Below are 19,888 nucleotides of genomic sequence, written 5' to 3'. Positions count from 1 at the left end.
GGCCACTGATATTTCCAGTGACAGCATAGTTATGTGCGGTGTACTTGTTAACTTGTCAACCAACCATTTCTTATTCGATGAACACCCCTTTAACTCATTTTTCAGAGAAAAAACTGGAAAGATCTTTAACTTGACAAGGTGTGTCCAGCCTATCTGATTTTTGATATATACATTTTTTCTTCAGATTATGACCACCTTTTACAGTATAATATGCCAAAATCAATTAGGCAGTATTTAAAAGAGGAAATGTGAAGCTAGAAGTACCTTTGGCTTGTGGCAACATCAAAATTTCACTTTCAGTAGAATATACATACAGGATAGAACTATCCTGAGGTCAATGTGTGATTTCCCCAGTACAGCCCCCCATCATAAAGGCATGCCCATTGCTCGCATAGTCGCATGCATGGGCACTCCGCTCGCTAATGAAGCTAGCAAGGCATCACTAATGGGGTATCTCACACACAAGCACCAATCCACCATGAAGTCCAACACTAGCCCAAGCCATCTCACGAGGAAGGTGCTCTACCTCACCCCTCCCATCCTGCTCACTCTCTTCTTCTACCTCCACCTGGAGACCCTCACCCTCTTCTTCACCGTACAATGCGCCAGCAGGCTCGGCCATGGCGTTGACGACCGCCTCCGTGCGTCGGCCACCTTCCTCCCGCTCAAGGACACCCGCGAGGGCGCCGACACGTGGTTCATCAGCACCCTGAACGACACCTCCGAGCCTCCGGGCGAGGCGAGGAACCTTCAGTTTCCGTCCGCTGCCTCCGCGGGCCGCCTCCTCTGCCTAGCGCGCGGCCCCCTCGCTCCGCGACGGCACCAAGAACGCCTATACGCTGGCGTGGCCGGGCGCGCTACCCCGCGGCGCGGAGTTCCGGCCGGGCCTTGCTCTCCTGTCTGAGACCTTCTACGACCACTCCAATCTGTGGCACGGGCTCACGTCGCTGGTGCCGTTGGTGTGGTGGCACGCAAGGCGCGGGTGCGGTCCCGCCCCCGCGAAGTGGGCCTTCTTCCACCATGGCGAGGTCAGGTCCGGGATGAGTGGGTGGCTGATGTCACTGGCCGAGGCGGCTACCGGTGCGCCGGTGGCTATGGAGGAGTTTGGAACTGTCCCGGTGTGCTTCGAGGAGGCCGTCGTCTTCAGGAGAAACCTGGCCGGTTTGAGCACGGAGAGGCTCCTGGAGGCGTTCGACTTCATCCGGTGCAAGGCCAGGGCCAAGTGTGGCGTCGTCCACACGTCCGGTGCCGGCAATGAGACTACAAACCTACGCGTCACCATTCTCTTCCGCACGGGCGGCCGGTCATTCAAGGACGAGGCGGCTGTCGAGCGGGTGTTCCACAAGGAGTGCACGCGCGTGGCCGGGCCAAGCTGCGTGCTCACCGTCGCGCATTCCGACAACCTGACCTTCTGCGATCAGGTACCTAATTTTACTGATTCAAAACATCACATATAGAACCGCGTGCATGGTTTTCTGATCTCTTGTTAATTTGGTATGGTGAAAACAAAGGCGAGGTTGCTGAGCAGGACGGACGTGTTCATCTCGGCGCACGGAGCGCAGATGACGAACTTGCTGTTCATGGACCGGAACAGCAGCATCATGGAGTTCTACCCGATGGGGTGGAGGCAGCGGGCGGCGGGCGGGCAGTTTGTGTTCCGGTGGATGGCGAGCCGCGCCGGGATGCGGCACGAGGGCTCGTGGTGGGACCCCGCCGGCGACCCTTGCCTGGATGGTAACCCGGATATCTTCAGCTGCTACAAGAACCGGCGGATCGGGATGGACGAGGCCGCCTTCACCGAGTTTGCGGCCAAGGTCTTCACCGCTAACAAGGAGCGCAAGTCGGCAAAGGCGCGACAAGGGAAAGAAGCGGGAACTAATTGCCAATGCAGCTAGCCAGCCCTCCCTCTATTTTTGACTTTTTGTGGTAACTAAGAACACGAAAAGTGGAAATAACTAGCTACTAAAACAGCTAGCCAGCCACAAATTAACAACCATGACGTCGAAACATATGATAAATTTTCTGGTAAGAGATCGAGTCTGGTTAATTAAAGGAGAAATTAACCAGGCGCATGCATGATACTCTAAATGCATACAAAGGTCAAGCAATTGTGATGAGCTTCAGCGTGCGTTTGGGAGCAAAGTATTTTTGAAGGTTTTGGGGAAACTGTGGTTTCTGGGAAAACCTTGGTATTAAATTCTTTGAAGCGTTTGGCTCAAAAAATCAATGTACTCTAAGAAACTGTGATATGTCTCATAATGTAGTTTTTCTGCAGTTTTAAAACTGAACCAAGAGAAAATCCATGGGGAGAGTGCTCAGCCTGTTGACGTCGCAATCTACGTACAGATCAGAAAATCCAATCACTGGATTCGACAAATCCTCTATCTGCTATATTTTAAATGCATTCGGTGCCGCTTAGGTGGTGTTTGGTTCTCTAGTCCTAGGACTTTTTCTAGTCCCTAGGACTTTTTTAAAAAGACTCTGAAGGAGGTGCTTCTAAGGACTTTTAGCAAAAAGTACTAAAAAAGTCCCACCCTGTTTGGTTTGCTAGGGACTTTTTCTAGTCCCAACACAAAAAAGTCCCTGAAACCAAATACCCCCTTAATTTGTTCACATCTCGAACCAAGCTAGCTTGTTAAATGGATTGGTTGTTGTAGCACAGTCGTGCACGGGAGGCTGACCTCGTGGCCATGTAGCTGCAGGTGGCCATGTTGCTTTCTAGTACATGCTATTCGGCCATGTAGTGATCAGTAAAAACTGCAGCAAAACAACACCAGCCAAACGCTTCGGGGGACTTGACGAAACTGAGGAAAACGGTTTTTTAAAACCAAAGTATTTGTTGCCCACACATAAGATTATTGTGGTTTAGAATACTTCGTTTTTTCAAAAACTATGCTGCCAAACTAAGCCTTATCTAAATCCTTCAGATGTTTGGCATATTCATCCATCCATGGTCCATATCATGGCTGAATCACTGAACTCTACATGCCTAAATTGATCTATCAGGAATTTCATCCATCCACCGACAGGAATAACATACAAATATGGTGTCTTCAGGCGTATCTTTTAGATGTCCTAGGCCATGATTAGGATGCAATATTAGTGTTACTCCTAAAGTAGAAGCTAACATTCGTGTCAGAGCCAACCTAGCCTCGGACGGATCGAACCCTATTAGGCCTAATGTATGTCATCTAACTAATTGATAAGCCTTAATTCTTTCGGTTGGTTGATTTGGTATTAAGATGTGAATGGCCTTGTATGGTTGTATATCCTTATATTGTGTTTCTTTCAAATGGCGCTCGCCTTCCAGTTAGTGCGAATGGCCTTGTATATACTTACATTGCGTTTCGTTCGCAATCAATGTAAAATCCTAATCAAGTTTCCATGGCTCGGTTCATGAATCATGACAGCATGCAGGTAATTACGTTCGGATGGGGCTCACACTGAATAATGAATTTTCCCCACATTTTACGAATCTCCAATCTCTGAAACCCTACACCATTTCCCAAACTGAAAATTCAGAGGAAGAGGATTGGGGACTGACCCGAAGGCGTTGCCTGGCCACCTTGCATGCGCACCGTCGTCGCCTCCTCACGCTCCCAACCGGTGCCCTGGCGCCCGTGGCCTCGGGCTAGCCGGGCGCAGCGCCGTCGATTCCCTATAGTCTGTACGAAGCCAGCACCGGCGAGTCCTCCCAACCAAACTCGGGACCATGGTTGCGACGCGGTTGGGCGAGTTCGACGGAGCCGAGCGCATGGATGCACGCGCGTGCCGGCGAACAGGCCAACCACGCCGCCATGGTTCCCGGCTAGCCGTCGTCGCCTCCCACGCCACAGCTGAGAGGGAATGGGCTAGGCTTCGGTAGGCTCGCCGGGTTCTTTTTTCCTCATGGGCTCATGGCCGAATCCTGCTTTTGGACCAGAATGAAAATTTGGGCCTTTTCTATTTCACTACATTGCCTCTATTTATAGTGTTTTGCTATTGTGATGCACTAGAAAGAAAATGACCAAAATTTTTACTATGATGAAAATATTTTGATGCACTACATTGCCTCTATCCTAATTAGTTTTTCCTGCTTTCAAAGGTTTTACTATGCTAATTCTTGATGCACTAGAAAGAAAATGACCAAAATTCTGTGACTAGTAATGTTTTATGTTTTTGGATAATGTGTTATCAACATTGGTGTCATTTGATATCGATGATCTGCATTTTAGTATCATATTAACGTCCTAAAATGGTGTTAATCTGGACAATAATTTTGGAAATTATGATACGTCAATTTTCTGAGCATCCGCTTGAAATATTTTCATCATGGTTCGGGGTCGTATATTTTGGTGTGTTCCGGCGGTGATGTATTTTTTAATTCCCCACCGCTATGCATGACCTATATTGTTGGGCTATTTTGACTTTTTTGACAATGCACTTATCTCAATGTTTCATAATGTAGAACACTGCTACATATTGCCCAAAATAATGTTGATAAATCATGACCAATTTTCAAAACAAATTATTTTGTCCTACAAAATATTCTTGCAATATTAGAAAAATCAGATCGCTTTCCTCCTCCACAAGAAAAGCTCTTCTCCTCTCGTTGGCGGCGCCTCCGGTCCATCCCATATCCGATGACCTCTAGGCCATGGAGGTGTGAAGGATTTCGGCCCCCTGCCAGCAGGAGGGACCGCGTTCTTGTTCTTGTTAAAGTCAGCATCTTGGTTGGGGCTGTGTCGCGGCGGCGATGTCCCTTAGTAGGAATAATGTATCCCACATTTTATTCCCCGTCATGATGGTGCGTCTAGCATCGTCAGAGGGCGTGTGGAGGTTTGTCTCCGTCGGATCTTGTGGGATTCGGTCGGTGCTGGTCTTCAGTGGATCTATTTGGATCTAGGCTTCGTTCGTCTTCATTTAGGTGTTTACAGGTTTGATCCTTCTGATCTACGACTTTCTTCGTCAGCGATGGTTGCTACTCTGGTGCGCTGATCCTATGGGGCGTTAGCACGACGACTTCTCGACTGTCTACCACAACAAGGTTTGCCCGGCTGCAGTGACAGAGGGGCGATGACGGCGGCGCACCTTCGGCTCACTTCAATGCTTGTAATCGTCGCTAGGTGGTCCACAAACATGGTTGTAATTTTTATTACCTCTGTTGTTCTTTGTACTGCCATGATTGAAGATGAATAGTTTGAAAATTCATCAAGAAAAAAATATATACCTGCAATTTTGTGACAGTACTAATGTAGCAGTTGTTATGTTCCAAAGATTATTAGGAACCAAGATAGAAGAGCCAGAGGCGGACGGAAACGTGCTCGCATACTCCGGAAACATGTTAGCATGTTGTGTTAAGCAATAAAATACCGGAAGCACAACATCTACAGTACTAGTCTCGAGTCTGAGTTCAACCATTCACTAGTCCGGCACTGCAGTGTATTTTTCAGCAGGAGAGCGACAGGCCTATCTGCCCGGCCGAATTTTCAATCGAGGTTTACCAGTCCAAAAATCTATATTTATACGTGGACACAGTTTATGTTAGAATTTCTCACGTATTTATGCGTGGACGTCACCAGAGCCCAGCCCTTCACGGCATACACCAGTCCGCGTATACCATTCCACGCAGCATACCACGATCGACGCAGCGTCGGACACACGGATGGAATCTCGTCGTCTTCGTCTTCTTCCTCCGACGACTCCATGAAAGTGCTAGTCTCCGGCCGTACGTGGACCTGTCTCTCGCCTCATGGGGCCCATGGTGAGAGATACGCCAATACAGATCACCTATAAGAAGAGACTCTCCATGGAGTTCCACGGGCACAAAACCAAGAACCTACTCCAGCTGCCATGCTACTAGCCATGGCGACCTCCCCACACCTAATGCTCGTATCGCTCGCCCTCCTACTAGCCTCGTTTCCCCATGCCATGCCAGCACCACCTCCCTCCCTCCTGAAAGAACAGGCAGGAGCACTCCTCACCTGGAAAGCCACCATGCACAGCCCTCCAGCCCAGCTCCAGTCCTGGGGAAACACCACAACACGACCATGCAGCTGGTATGGCATCCAGTGCGGCAAGCGTCAAGCGAGGCACCAGGAGGTGGTGATCACCGAGATCACTCTTCGGGGGTTGCGGCTGAGGGCGAGGCTGGAGGCCCTCAACCTCACGGCGTTGCATACTCTCACGAGTATCCGACTTCCCTACAATCAGATAAGCGGCCCCTTTCCACCCGCTTTAGCATCATCCTTGCCAAACCTGCGGCACCTAATGCTCCAGGGGAATCAAATCTCCGGTGAAATACCATGGCAAATAAAACAACTCGAGAATCTAGTGGGCTTGGTCTTCTCAGAAAACCACTTGTTTGGTCACATCCCCATTGAAGTAGGCAACCTAAAGAAGCTGACCAGGCTAGATTTTTCCAGCAACAACCTCATAGGACCCATTCCAAGAGATCTAGGGAATTGCACCAAACTCACTATCTTGTACCTTCATGGTAATCAGTTATCCGGATATCTTCCTCGAGAAATAGGTAACCTGGTGAATCTCAAAGGTTTGGGTCTTGGCGGAAACAAACTCATGGGCTCCATCCCCAATACCTTTGGAAGTTTAATTAAGCTCACTGGATTGTATCTATGGGATAACCAACTCACTGGACATATTCCTCGAGAACTAGGTTCCCTCGTGAGTCTAAAAAACTTGGGACTTAATGGAAACAAACCCATGGGCCCCATCCCCAATACCTTTAAAAATTTGACCAAGCTCACTACCTTGCACCTATGGGATAACCAACTCTCCGGACATGTTCCTCGAGAACTAGGTTCCCTCGTGAGTCTAGAAGAAATGGAACTTAGTGGAAACAAATTCATGGGCCCCATCCCCAATACCTTCGGAAATTTGACAAAGCTCACTACCTTGTACCTACATGATAACCAACTCTCCGGACATGTTCCTCGAGAACTAGGTTCCCTCGTGAGTCTAGAAGACTTGGGACTCAATGGAAACACGTTCATGGGGCCCATCCCCAATACCTTTGGAAATTTAACCAAGCTCGCTACCTTCTACCTATATGGTAACCAACTCTCCGGACATGTTCCTCGAGAACTAGGTTCCCTGGTAAATCTGGAAGTGTTGGATCTTAGCAGCAACACACTCATGGGTCTCATCCCCTATACCTTTGGAAATTTGGTCAAGCTTAGTACCTTATACCTCGACAATAATCAATTCACTGGACATGTTCCAGAAGAAATTGGCACCTTAATGGCTCTCAAATATCTACAATTTAGTGGTAACAATCTCTCTGGTCCCTTGCCACCTGAGTTGTGTGCTGGAGCATGCTCAAGAAACTAATCGCATTTGGCAACAATCTCAAGGGACCTCTACCATTAAGTTTACTAAACTGTAAAAGCCTAGTTAGAGTTCGCCTTGAAAGTAATCAAATAGAAGGAGATATTTCAGAGATGGGAGTTTATCCAAATTTGGTCTACATGGATATGAGCTCAAATAAATTTTTTGGTCAATTATCTCAGTATTGGGGAGAATGTCATAATCTTACGATGCTGAGAATTTCAAACAACTACCTTACAGGGGAAATACCCGCCAGTATGGGGAAACTATCTCAATTAGGGATACTTGATCTTTCATCAAATAGTCTTGAAGGAGGGCTTCCAAGTGCCCTAGGCAGTCTAAAAAATATGTTCAATTTGAGCCTCGCAGACAATTTGCTCCATGGAAGCATTCCACAAGAAATTGGAGACCTGTCCAGCCTGGAGTTGTTGGATTTGTCCTCAAATAACCTAAATGGTTCGATAAAAGACTCAATCGAGCATTGTTTGAAGCTTCGCCTTTTGAAGTTGAATCGCAATGACTTCAACGGAAACATCCCTGCCAAGCTAGGATTGTTGCGCAACTTACATGAAATATTGGATTTAAGTGATAATTCATTTACTGGGGCAATACCAAGCAAACTTAGTGGACTGCTATTGCTAAATACTCTGAATATTTCACATAATGAACTTAATGGCTCCATCCCGTCATCATTTAAAATTTTGGAAAGCTTGACAACCATTGATGTATCTTACAATGAATTGGAAGGCCCAGTCCCGGAGAGTAAGCCCTTCCAAGAAGCTCCAATACAATGGTTCATGCATAATAAGATGCTATGTGGTGTGGTGAAAGGACTGCCCCCTTGTAGTAGTGCAACTCAGAGCAGAGGCAAAAGGAAAGATTACAAAATACTTATACTAATCATTGTTCCTACTCTGGTATCCCTCGTTCTTATTGCGGTGATACTGATGTTCTGGCTTGAAAGGAAGAAAACCAAGGCAACTAACAACGTCAAAGTAACTCAAGTAGCTGCCTTTTCTATTTGGAGTTTTGATGGGGTAAATGTGTTCCAACAAATCGTTGAAGCAACCAACGATTTTAGCGAGATGCATTGCATAGGAACCGGGGGATATGGATCTGTCTACAAAGCTAGACTTGGAACATGCGAAATATATGCAGTGAAGAAGCTACACATGATAGAAGAGGAGTGTTTATTGAACGAACACATGTTCAATCGTGAAATTGAGGCATTGGTGCAGATTCGTCATCGAAACATTGTAAAACTTTTTGGGTATTGTTCTTCTGGCAAAGGGAGGTTCCTTATCTATGAATATATGGAGAGAGGAGACTTGGCCAAATCACTGAAGGACAATGAGAGGGCAATTGAATTGGATTGGAGAAGGCGGATGCATATTATGCTGGATGTGGTTCATGCTTTGGCATATATGCATCATGATTGTTCGTCACCGATAGTCCATAGGGATATAACAAGCAACAACTTTTGCTTGATCTAGAATTAGAGCTTGCATCTCTGACTTTGGTACAGCCAAAATTCTCGATATTTATGGCCAGAATCTCACAAGGCTTGCTGGAACGAAAGGCTATCTTGCACCGGGTAAACAAAAATATAACCTCAATTACTAGTTTTGCAGTTTTGACAGTTCATATGTAAGCAAATATTTTGGGATGGAGAAAGTATATGCTAATTAATTTGTATCACTTGCAGAGCTAGCATATACAGAAAACGTGACGGAGAAATGTGATGTATACAGCTTTGGAGTGCCTGTTTTGGAGCTATTTATGGGATCTCATCCAGGCGATTTGCTCGCATCCCTCTCGTTGCCCGCCAAGACCAATGATGTGTGCCTGCAAGATCTGCTGGACCCCAGGCTTGTGATTCCAGATGCTGAGACTGCTAGAGAAATATACCGCATGCTCAGCGTTGTAGTTCGGTGCTTGGAGCCGAATCCATCACATAGGCCAACTGCACGACGCGTGAGCGACGAGCTATCTACGATTAAAGGTGGTGAAGTTCGGGTTGATTTTTTGCCGGCTGGCATCACCTTTCCTGCGTTGTAGTGCCTATGGCTATGAGGATGAAATCGTATCATGTGGTTTCGTCTCTACTACCTACCTAGCTGTAACTGATAAGAAATGTAACATCTGATGGTGTATATGGAACTAGTAAACATGTACTCTAGTATCATTATAAACCGCTTTGGTTTGCTTTGAACATTGTACGAAGAGATAATTCACTGCTGCAAAACAACTCTGCACTGACGGGTCCATAAGTAATTTGGTCGTGAATAAATCAGTTATCTCCATGGTTATTTTCCTCCTTCGGAGAGGAGCATATATACCTGCTAACCTGCTAGCATATATGTGTTCCCTGCCCTTTGGCCAGAATTACTACTGAAAACCTAAAGAAAGAGAGGATTGGGAACTTACCTGACGGCGTCGGGCCTTCTTGTTATGCGTGCCACCATCAGCTCCTCATGCTCAGGCCCCGTCTCTCCCTCATGCTCCCAGGCAGTGCGTGCCATGGCCGCGACGTGGTCGGCCGAGTTTGACGGAGTCGTGCGCACCGTCCCATCGACGCACGCCGGCGAACAGGCCAGCCACGCTGCCATGGTTTCTGGCGAACAGCCATTCTCTCCTCTGATGCCGCCGGTGCGGGGAGAATCATGGTGAGAGGAGAGAGGGCTTCCTATTCCGCGCGTCGGGCGCCGCCGAGGAATCTCGCAAGCTGGATGGTGTGTGGGCCGGCCCATTTGCGTTTTTCTCCCATTCATTTTTTCTGTATTTTCTTTTTTCGGTTTTATATTTTCATTTGTATTTTTTTATTTTTTCTGTTTCTTTAAAATTTTCACATTTTCGAATTTTCTTTTCAAATTCGCAAATATTTTTTTGTTCGTCCTATTCAAAAAAAATGTTCATCAATGTAAAATAAAAATGTCCATTGAACTTATTTTTTGTTCATCGGGATTTAAAAAAAATGTTATCAAACTCAAAAAAAATTATTGGACTAAACAATTGTTCATCAAATTCGAAATGTGTTCATAGGTTTGTTAAATTGTTCATCAAATCCAAAACAAATTCATCAAATTCAATGTTTGTTCATCCTTTTTTTCAAACATAATGTTCATCTAACTCAAAAAAGTTCATATTATTAAAAATATTCACCATCATTTTAAAAAGTGTTCATCGAATTCAATATTTGTTCATCCTTTTTTCCAAACATAATGTTCATCTAACTCAAAAAGGTTCATATTATTAAAAATATTCACCATCATTTTAAAAAGTGTTCATCAAATTCAATATTTGTTCATCCTTTTTTCCAAACATAATGTTCATCTAACTCAAAAAAGTTCATCATACTAAAAACATTCACCATCATTTTAAAAATTGTTCATCAAATTCGAAAAATGTTTACTCATTTTCTAAAAAGTTCATCCAATATTTTTTAAATGTTGTTGAAGTGCGAATTTGTCCATCAAGTACAGAAAAAACATTCATCGAATTCAAAAGTTGTTGAGCTGATAAAAATTGTTCATCAATATCCAAATTCATGAACATTTTTTGAAATTTGTTAACATTATTTGAATTCAGGGACATTTTTTGGCTCCGCGAAATTTTTCAAAATTCTCATTTTTTGAATTTCATGAACTCCGGCGTGGTTGCACATCAGAAGTGGGTCGGCAGCATGACAGGCCACGGAGGTCGACGCCGGGTGGTGGCAGCCGCATCTGGCTCCAGCCGACTTCACCGGATCTGGGCCATGGCAGGCATGCGAGGCGCGCCGGATGGTGGGGCTCCTGCTCGCCGGCGGCCTGGCCTGCTCTCGCCGACGCACGCAACTCAGGCGAGGGCCCGCTGGCGGTGGGCTAGGTCGTGGTGGATCTCCGGTCCATGGTGATGGCTTGCCCCGATTTGGTTCCGCCAGTCTTGGCCCTAACATCCTTCTTCCGCCAAGTCATCTTTCTGCCGACTGTTGACCTCTTGGATCTGACAGCTGACGAGTTCCGGTCTTCCTGTCGGAGATAATATGGATTGGCATATGTCACTCCTGGTTATCTAGATCGGAAAAGCTCCAGTCGCGCGCGCTCTTATTATCAGCCAACATGGCCTTAAGAGGGCGTGGTGCGAACCTTCGTTCTCTTATCGGGGTCATGGGACATGTCTAAGGCAAGATTTTCAAGGCATTGATAGAGGTGGAGAAAGTCATGGCCGCTGGATTAGAGGTCTTGAAGCTTCGGTGGAAGGGCATATTGGATACGATGAATTGTGTGTCAGGTGTATGGTGACTTATTTCAGCGGACTCGCCAAGTGGGGGCGGCAGCACTGGAGGACTACATTTTTTTCTGGTGCTCCTCGAGTACCGAGTCTCGATTCCCAGGGTGAAAACCTAATGTATGGCCATTATTGGTTGTACATGGCAATGGCCTTGTTGAAGGCATTGTTTTGTGTGAACTCGCACTTTCTCCAGGGTGAAAGCCCAAGATCTTCGATCAGGCAACGACACGCTTGTTCATTGTTTCCTCTTCGGAGGTGTTGCTTTGGAGAACCTCTTTTGTATTCCGAGTGTTGTCTTTGGTGGTGGTTGGAGTCAGGAGTGTTACTGCTGCTAGTGATTGTTCACCTGGCGGGGTTTTTTTCTGTTCTTTTTATTTTCTTTTTTGGTTGTGTGTATCTTTGATGTCTTTGGATGTCTTGTTGGTATAGAGACCGGATGTAATTGGTATCTTCGTGATATTAATATATTCCCTTTTTGAAAAAAATAGCACCGACCGCGCACACAACATCATTGGAGAAATAAAATCTTTACTGTCATGCTGCTTGACGCCACCTTTTATGTCAGTTTAAGAACAACGTGATTGATGTGACCACATCACCCCGAGGGTTGTGGCAAAAAACCTAAATAAACAAACTTCTACCGAATGTATTGGAACAAGCTGGAACATAGTGATTTGACCACACCAAAGCAGGTGGTCTGGAACTCAAGGTTTCCCTTTCCTGGAATACTCCAGACAGAGAGAAATGATTGTACTCGAGTGTTTTGTATCACATTATTATTGCAGATCAAATTTTGATCTCTAGAGGAAAAAATAGTGGATAAAAGTGTGGGTCAACTAATTGTCACGTAGCAAAGCTTCAAGCACATAATTAAAGCAAGCCTAGATACGGGCACCCTTCGAAACGTCCGTAGTACTCCCTCCGGTCCTAGATATAAGTCTTTTTAGAGATTTCAATTCAGACTACATACAATGTGAATCTACACTCTAAAATACGCAATATACATCCGTATGCAGTTTATATTGAAATATTTAAAAGGTCTTATATTTAGAAACAGAGGGAGTATGATTGTATATTTTTCTTGTAATAATAACAGTCTTCAAGAACACAGATAGTATACGGGAATGGTAGTAGTACAATATATCCGTATGCATTATTTGGTAATAAAATCGATCCAGAAGCATGTCGGCATGTCGGCATTCTAGCCTCGAGTCAGAGTCCAACATATGTATGACTCACTAGTCCAATAAATCGGCAGTCTATTTTTCAGCAGGGAATCAGACAGTGAATTTTTCCGATCTCCACGGACGAGACTTGCCTGCTCCCTTCTCATGCTCCCATCCGTGCTCCCGCGTACGTGGCTTGATTTGATTGGAAGAAAATAAGACCCGGCCCCACCCCCTGAAAATCAGGGGGGGAGATGATTAGATTAAAAAAGAAAAAGGGAAAAGGACAACCGTTGGATGAAGGGGGAGCACAGATGGGAGCATGGAAAGGGAGCAGGCAAGCCCAAAAAATAGGTCCGTCTCCATCGGGGATTAGTACCAGCCCAAAAAATCTACGCCGCGGCTCACAGAGAAAAATTCCAGAATCCATTTTGCGTGGACACAGTTTTTTTGATACTTCAGTAGTTGAGAGTAACAGAATTTCCACGTATATATATATGTCAATATAATGCATGGACGGTACGAGAGCCCAGCCCTTCACGGCATAGAGCAGTCAGCGTATAGCATTCTTGGTGCTAGTCGCTCCCCTCCGGCCCCATGATGAGAGGTGCACCTACATAAGAACACTCCACGGATCAGTTCCACAGGCACAAAACCAATAACCTGCTCTAGCTGCCATGCGACTAGCCGCCATGGAGACCTCCCCTCACCTAAAGCTTGTCTCGCTCGCTCTCCTACTAGCCTCCTTCCCCTTTCCCCAGGCCATGGCAGCGCCACCCCCATCCCTCTTGGAAGAACAGGCAGGAGCCCTCCTCGCCTGGAAAACCACCATACACAACCCCCCAGCCCAGCTCCAATCCTGGGGAAACACAACAACCCAGCCATGTGGCTGGTACGGCATCAAGTGTGGCGAGCATCAAGCAAGCATCACCAAGATCTCTCTGCAGGGGTTGTGGCTGAGAGCGGAGCTGGAGGCCCTCAACTTCACGGCTTTGAGTACTCTTACGAGTATCCGACTCTCCTACAACCAGATAAGGGGCTCCTTTCCACCAGCTTTAGCATCGTCTTTGCCGAATCTGCGGCACCTACTGCTCCAGGAGAATGAAATCTCTGGTGAAATACCGAGGCAAATAGAACAACTAGAGAGTCTCGTTGCGCTGAACTTATCAAACAACCACTTGTCTGGTCCCATCCCCACTGAACTAGGGTACTTAAAGAAGCTGAAAATGTTAGATTTTTCCAACAACAACCTCTTAGGCCTCGTTCCGAGAAATCTATGGAATGTGACCAAACTCACTTTCCTGTACCTTCAAACTAATCAGTTATCCGGATATCTTCCTCGAGAACTAGGTTACCTAGTGAATCTGAGACGCTTGGCTCTTAACAACAACAAACTCATAGGTTTCATCCCCGATACCTTTGGGAGTTTGAATAACCTCATTGGCTTGTATCTGTGGGGTAACCAACTTTCTGGCCATATTCCTCGAGAACTAGGTTACATGGTGAATTTACAAGAGTTGACTATTAACGAAAACAAACTCATGGGTTCCATCCCTAATACCTTCGGAAATTTGACCAAACTCACTACCTTATACCTATATGATAACCAACTATCCGGACAAGTTCCTCAAGAACTAGGTTCCTTGGTGAACCTAGAAGATTTGGAACTTAGCGAAAACAAGCTCATGGGATCCATCCCCAATGCCTTTGGAAATTTGACCAAGCTCACTACCTTATACCTTGATACTAATCATTTTTCCGGACATGTTCCACGAGAACTAGATTCACTTGTGAATCTGGAAGACTTGGAACTTAGAGAAAACAAACTCATAGGTTCCATCCCCAACACCTTTGGAAATTTGACGAAGCTCACTACCTTGTACCTACATGATAACCAACTCACCGGACATGTTCCTCGAGAACTAGGCTTGCTGGTGAATCTAGAAGACTTGGAACTTAGTGAAAACAAACTCATGGGTTCCATCCCCAATACCTTTGGAAATTTGACCAAGCTCACTACCTTGTACCTACATGATAACCAACTCTCCGGACATGTTCCACGAGATCTAGGTTCCCTTGTGAATCTGGAAGACTTGGAACTTAATGAAAACAAACTCATGGGATCCATCCCTAATACCTTCGGAAATTTAACTAAGCTCACTACCTTACACCTCGATGGCAATCAATTCTCCGGACATGTTCCACGGGAAATTGGCAGCTTAACTGGACTCAGAGATTTAGAGTTTGATGTTAACCATCTCTCTGGTCCCTTGCCAGCTAACTTGTGTGCTAGTGGTATGCTCGAGAGATTAACTGCATCTGACAACAATCTCAATGGACCTCTGCCATCAAGTTTGGTAAACTGCAAAAGCCTAGTCCGAGTTCGCCTTGAAAGGAATAAAATCGAAGGAGATATTTCTGATATGGGAGTTTACCCAAATCTGGTATACATGGATATGAGCTCAAATAATTTTTTTGGTCAATTATCTTATAAGTGGGGTGAATGTCATAATCTTACAAAACTACGCTTCTCAAACAACAACCTTACGGGAGAAATACCCGCAAGTATAGGGCGACTATCACAACTAGAGCTACTTGATCTTTCATCGAACAAGCTTCAAGGAGAGATTCCAAGTGCACTAGGAAATTTAAAAAATTTGTTCAACCTAAGCCTCGCTGACAATTTGCTCCATGGAAGCATTCCACAACAAATTGGAGCTCTATCCAATCTAGAGTTGTTGGATTTCTCATCAAATAACCTGAATGGTTCAGTACAAGATTCAGTTGAGCATTGTTTGAAGCTTCACCTTTTAAAGTTGAATCACAATAACTTCAGAGGAAACATCCCTATCGAGCTAGGGTTATTGCACAACTTACATGGCCTATTGGATTTAAGCGATAATTCTTTTACTGGGGCAATACCAAGCCAACTTAGTGGTATGTTGATGCTAGATATTATGAATCTTTCACACAATGAACTTAATGGCTCCATCCCGTCATCATTTCGGATGATGGAAAGTTTGACATCCATTGATGTATCTTACAATGAACTGGAAGGGCCAGTCCCGGAGAGTAAGCTCTTCCAAGGAGCTCCAATCCAGTGGTTCATGCATAATAAGATACTATGTGGCGTGGTGAAAGGATTGCCCCCTTGTAGTAGTGCAACTAGGAGGAGAGAGAAAAAGAAAGGGTACAAAATACTTGTACTAGCCATCGTTCCTGCTATGATGGCTCTTGTTCTTGTTGCCATGATTTTGATGTTTTGGCATGAAAGGAAGAAAATAAAGGACACTAACACCGATAAAGTAACACAAGTAGCTGCCTTCTCTATTTGGAGTTTTGATGGGGGAAATGTGTTCAAGCAAATCGTTGAAGCAACCAACGATTTTAGCGAGATGCATTGCATAGGGACTGGGGGATATGGATCCGTCTACAAAGCTAGACTTGCAACTTGTGAAATATTTGCAGTGAAGAAGATACACATGATAGAAAATGAGTGTTGTGTGAACGAGCTAGTGTTCAACCGTGAAATCAGCGCATTGCTGCAGATTCGTCATCGGAACATCGTAAAACTATTTGGGTATTGTTCCTCTAGCCAAGGAAAGTTCCTTATCTACGAATACATGGAGAGAGGAGACTTGGCAAAAACACTGAAGGACAATGAAAGGGCAATTGAATTGGACTGGAGAAGGCGGATACATATTGTGTTGGATGTGGTTCATGCTTTGGCATACATGCATCATGATTGTTCGTCACCGATAGTCCATAGAGATATAACAAGCAACAACATTTTGCTTGATTTAGAATTTAGAGCTTGCATCTCAGACTTTGGTACGGCCAAAATTCTCGATATTTGTGGCCCGAATTTCACAAGGCTTGCTGGAACGAAAGGCTATCTTGCCCCAGGTAAACAAAAATAAAACCTTAACTATTAATTTTTCCTGTTTTTGCAATGCATATGTAAGTAGATGTAAACTTTGATGTCTAATAATTATGTTGAACTTTGAATCGTATAGTTGCAACATATGCACTAATTATTTTTGTATGAATTGCAGAGCTAGCATATACAGAAAACGTGACGGAGAAATGTGATGTATACAGCTTCGGAGTGCTTGTTTTGGAGCTATTTATGGGATCTCATCCAGGCGATTTCCTCTCATCCCTCTCATTGGCCACCAAGAACAATGTCGTGTGCCTGCTAGATCTACTGGACCCCAGGCTTGTGATTCCAGATGTTGAGACTGCTAGAGAAATATACCGCATTCTTAGCATTGCAGTTCAATGCCTAGAGCCGAATCCATCGCACAGGCCAACGGCACGACGCGCGAGCGACGAGCTATCTACAATTAAAAGTGGTGAAGATCAGGTTGATTTTTTGCAGGCTGGCATCACTTTTCCTGTGCTGTAGTGCCTATGGCTATGAGGATGAAATCGTATCATGTGGTTTCTTCTCTACTACCTACCTAGCTGTAACTGATAAGAAATGTAACATCTGATGGTGTATATGGAACTAGCAAACATGTACTCTGGTATCATTATAAACCGCTTTGGTTTGCTTTCAATATTGTACGAAGAGATAATTCACTGCTGCAAAACAACTCTGCACTGACGGGTCCATAAGTAATTTGGTCGTGAATAAATCAGTTATCTCCATGGTTATTTTCCTCCTTCGAAGAGGAGCATATATACTTGCTAACCTGCTAGCGTATATGGGTTCCCTGGCCTTTGGCCAGAATTACTACTGAAAACCTAAAGGAGATTGGGGACTTACATAAAGGATTTGGGCCTTCCTGTCATGTGCGTCCCCATCGCCGCCTCATGCTGACGGTCAATATTGGCTATCATTTGAACCAATGTTCTCAATGGTCATTTTTTAAATTCAAGTTAATTCAACCGACATGACGTTTTGATTAGGGAATTAATAAGCATACATTCTTGTGTCATAGGATGATATTCTAAACAACACTGCTGCTTATTAGTCTATAGTATAATTTTAAAAAGGTTCATCAATAAAAAAACATTGTGTATAGTGAAACAACGAATTAGAAAAATAATTGAGCATGTCTTTAATCCGACAATTGCAAGCATAATTAATGCCTAATACTTTTTTTATGATGCTCATATACTTGCCATCTCTTTTCAGCAATGAACACCAATGTGCATTAGAAACCATATCTCTCCAACACGCTCTTCTTGTTTCCCAAGCGGTTGAAACGAGGCGGACAACACTAACAAGGCATGCAACCTGATCGACCCCACCTGCTTAGCTAGGTGTGCATATGTATGACCAGTCTCATTCATGCATGTGCATCAAAAACCTGCATCTCTCCAACACGCTCTTCTCATTTCCTTGCAAGCGCGATTAAGCTGAACTAGATATATCGACCACTGCCAAATTAAGTAGTTACCTTCTTCAACTTTGCCAATCCTCCTACAAACCCAACACGTTCTTCTCATTTCCATGCAAGCGATCAAGCTGAACTCAAGTAGATCACTGCCAAATCAAGTAGTAAGAAGTTACCTTCAAGTTTGCCGATCCACCTATAAATCTGCCACCTATTATTCTCCCTCTCTTCTCATCGTCAAGATACAGAGTGAGACCTAGCTGCTAGCTGGTGCAACGAGGAGCTTGAGTGGCATCATCAGCAGAGATGGTGACGGCGAGCAAGTTCGGCGCCTCGGTGTTCGAGCCGGGGAAGCACGCGGTGGAGGCGATCGAGGTGGACGCCGACGACACGGCACCGGCACCAGCACCGCCGGTCCCGGTGCTGATCGTCGCGCCCAAGGACGCCGGGACGTACCCGGTCGTCATGTTCCTGCACGGCTTCCTGCTCCGCAATCACTACTACGGTACTACCGGCACCTCCTCCGGCACGTCACCTCCCACGGCTACATCACGGTCGCGCCCCAGTTTAGCGTCAGCAACAGCCTGGTGCCGCCGTTGGGCGACGACGAGGACATCGCGGCAGCGGCCAGGGTCGCGGACTGGCTCCCCTGCGGCCTCCCCTCCGTGCTCCCGGACGGCGTGGAGCCGGAGCTATCAGGGCTCGCTCTGGCCGGACACAGCCGGGGCGGCCACACGGCCTTCGCCCTTGCCCTCGGGCACGCCGAGACCCGGCTGGTCAACATCTCGGCGCTCATCGGCCTCGACCCCGTCGCCGGCGCTGGGAGGTCCGCCCAGCTCCCGCCCGAGATCCTCACCTACGAGCCATCCTCCGACACGTTGACGGCGGAGACGCCCGTGCTGGTCGTCGGCACCGGGCTCGGCGAGGAAGGGAAGGGCGGGGTCCTCCCGCCGTGCGCGCCCGCGGAGGTGGGCCACGCCGAGTTCTACCGCGAGTGCCGGCCGCCGTGCTACCACGTCGTGGCCAGGGACTACGGGCACCTGGACCTGCTGGACGACGACGCACCCGCGCTCATCACCGGGCTCGTCTGCGAGAGCGGCGACGGGCCCAGGGACGCGATGAGGCGGTGCGTCGCCGGCGTCATGGTGGCGTTCCTGAACGCCGCGTTGGGGCCCGAAGATGGGGATCTCCAGGCCATGGTGAGAGACCCGGCCGTCGCGCCGGCGGTGCTTGATCCGGTCGAGCACCGCCTGCCGTGGAATGCTAGGGGCTGTCATGCCGAAGTAGATCCACCAATGTAAATAAATGGTGTTGTGGGCTTCTGGTACTAATTAAGGACAATCAGGGTAAATAAATCGTCATGTAAAAACCACTGGAAAAAATAGTGTGTTATAGCGTCGCTATAGTCATCAGAATTGTCTCGCTAAATAAATCAATGTGACGGCAAATGTGTTGGCAAGAAACTCGGAGACCTCTCGAACTATTGTTTGGAAGTCGGAGCCTCCAGGTTTCCTTGTGGACGTTTTATCAAACTATGTATCCTTATTTGCGCATGAAATATAAACCATCTCGATGGCTTTCCTAAAAAATATACAATGGCTCGCTAATAGCGTATTATAAGGCCGATGATATTTTACTATAGCATGCTATTTTGTTCCTTGATAAAAAAAACTAGTCCTATTGTGATATATGTTGAACATTAGCTGATTATCTCGAGCAATACATTTATGCAAAGAAATAAAACTTGTGTACATAAATAAAACGAACATGTCTATATAA

The 19,888-nt window shown here is 45.9% G+C and overlaps 1 protein-coding gene and 3 pseudogenes across 1 annotated transcript; all 4 read left to right on the top strand.

Moving 5' to 3' along the window:
• The first annotated feature begins 478 nt into the window (after positions 1-478).
• On the top strand, positions 479-1,895 carry LOC119294396 (annotated as a pseudogene).
• A 3,924-nt stretch (positions 1,896-5,819) lies between these two features.
• Positions 5,820-9,540, top strand: LOC119294494 (annotated as a pseudogene).
• A 3,891-nt stretch (positions 9,541-13,431) lies between these two features.
• On the top strand, positions 13,432-17,284 carry LOC119294493 (probable leucine-rich repeat receptor-like protein kinase At1g35710). Its single transcript, XM_037572685.1, has 2 exons — positions 13,432-16,670; positions 16,820-17,284. The coding sequence occupies exons 1-2, from the start codon at positions 13,442-13,444 to the stop codon at positions 17,170-17,172; spliced, it is 3,582 nt and encodes a 1,193-aa protein (XP_037428582.1). The 5' UTR covers positions 13,432-13,441; the 3' UTR covers positions 17,173-17,284.
• A 1,131-nt stretch (positions 17,285-18,415) lies between these two features.
• On the top strand, positions 18,416-19,410 carry LOC119294395 (annotated as a pseudogene).
• The last annotated feature ends 478 nt before the right edge of the window (positions 19,411-19,888 follow it).

The sequence above is a fragment of the Triticum dicoccoides genome, chromosome 4B (genome assembly GCF_002162155.2).
Source record: "Triticum dicoccoides isolate Atlit2015 ecotype Zavitan chromosome 4B, WEW_v2.0, whole genome shotgun sequence".
Taxonomy (NCBI): domain Eukaryota; kingdom Viridiplantae; phylum Streptophyta; class Magnoliopsida; order Poales; family Poaceae; genus Triticum; species Triticum dicoccoides.
This window is presented reverse-complemented; position numbering and strand designations above follow the sequence as displayed.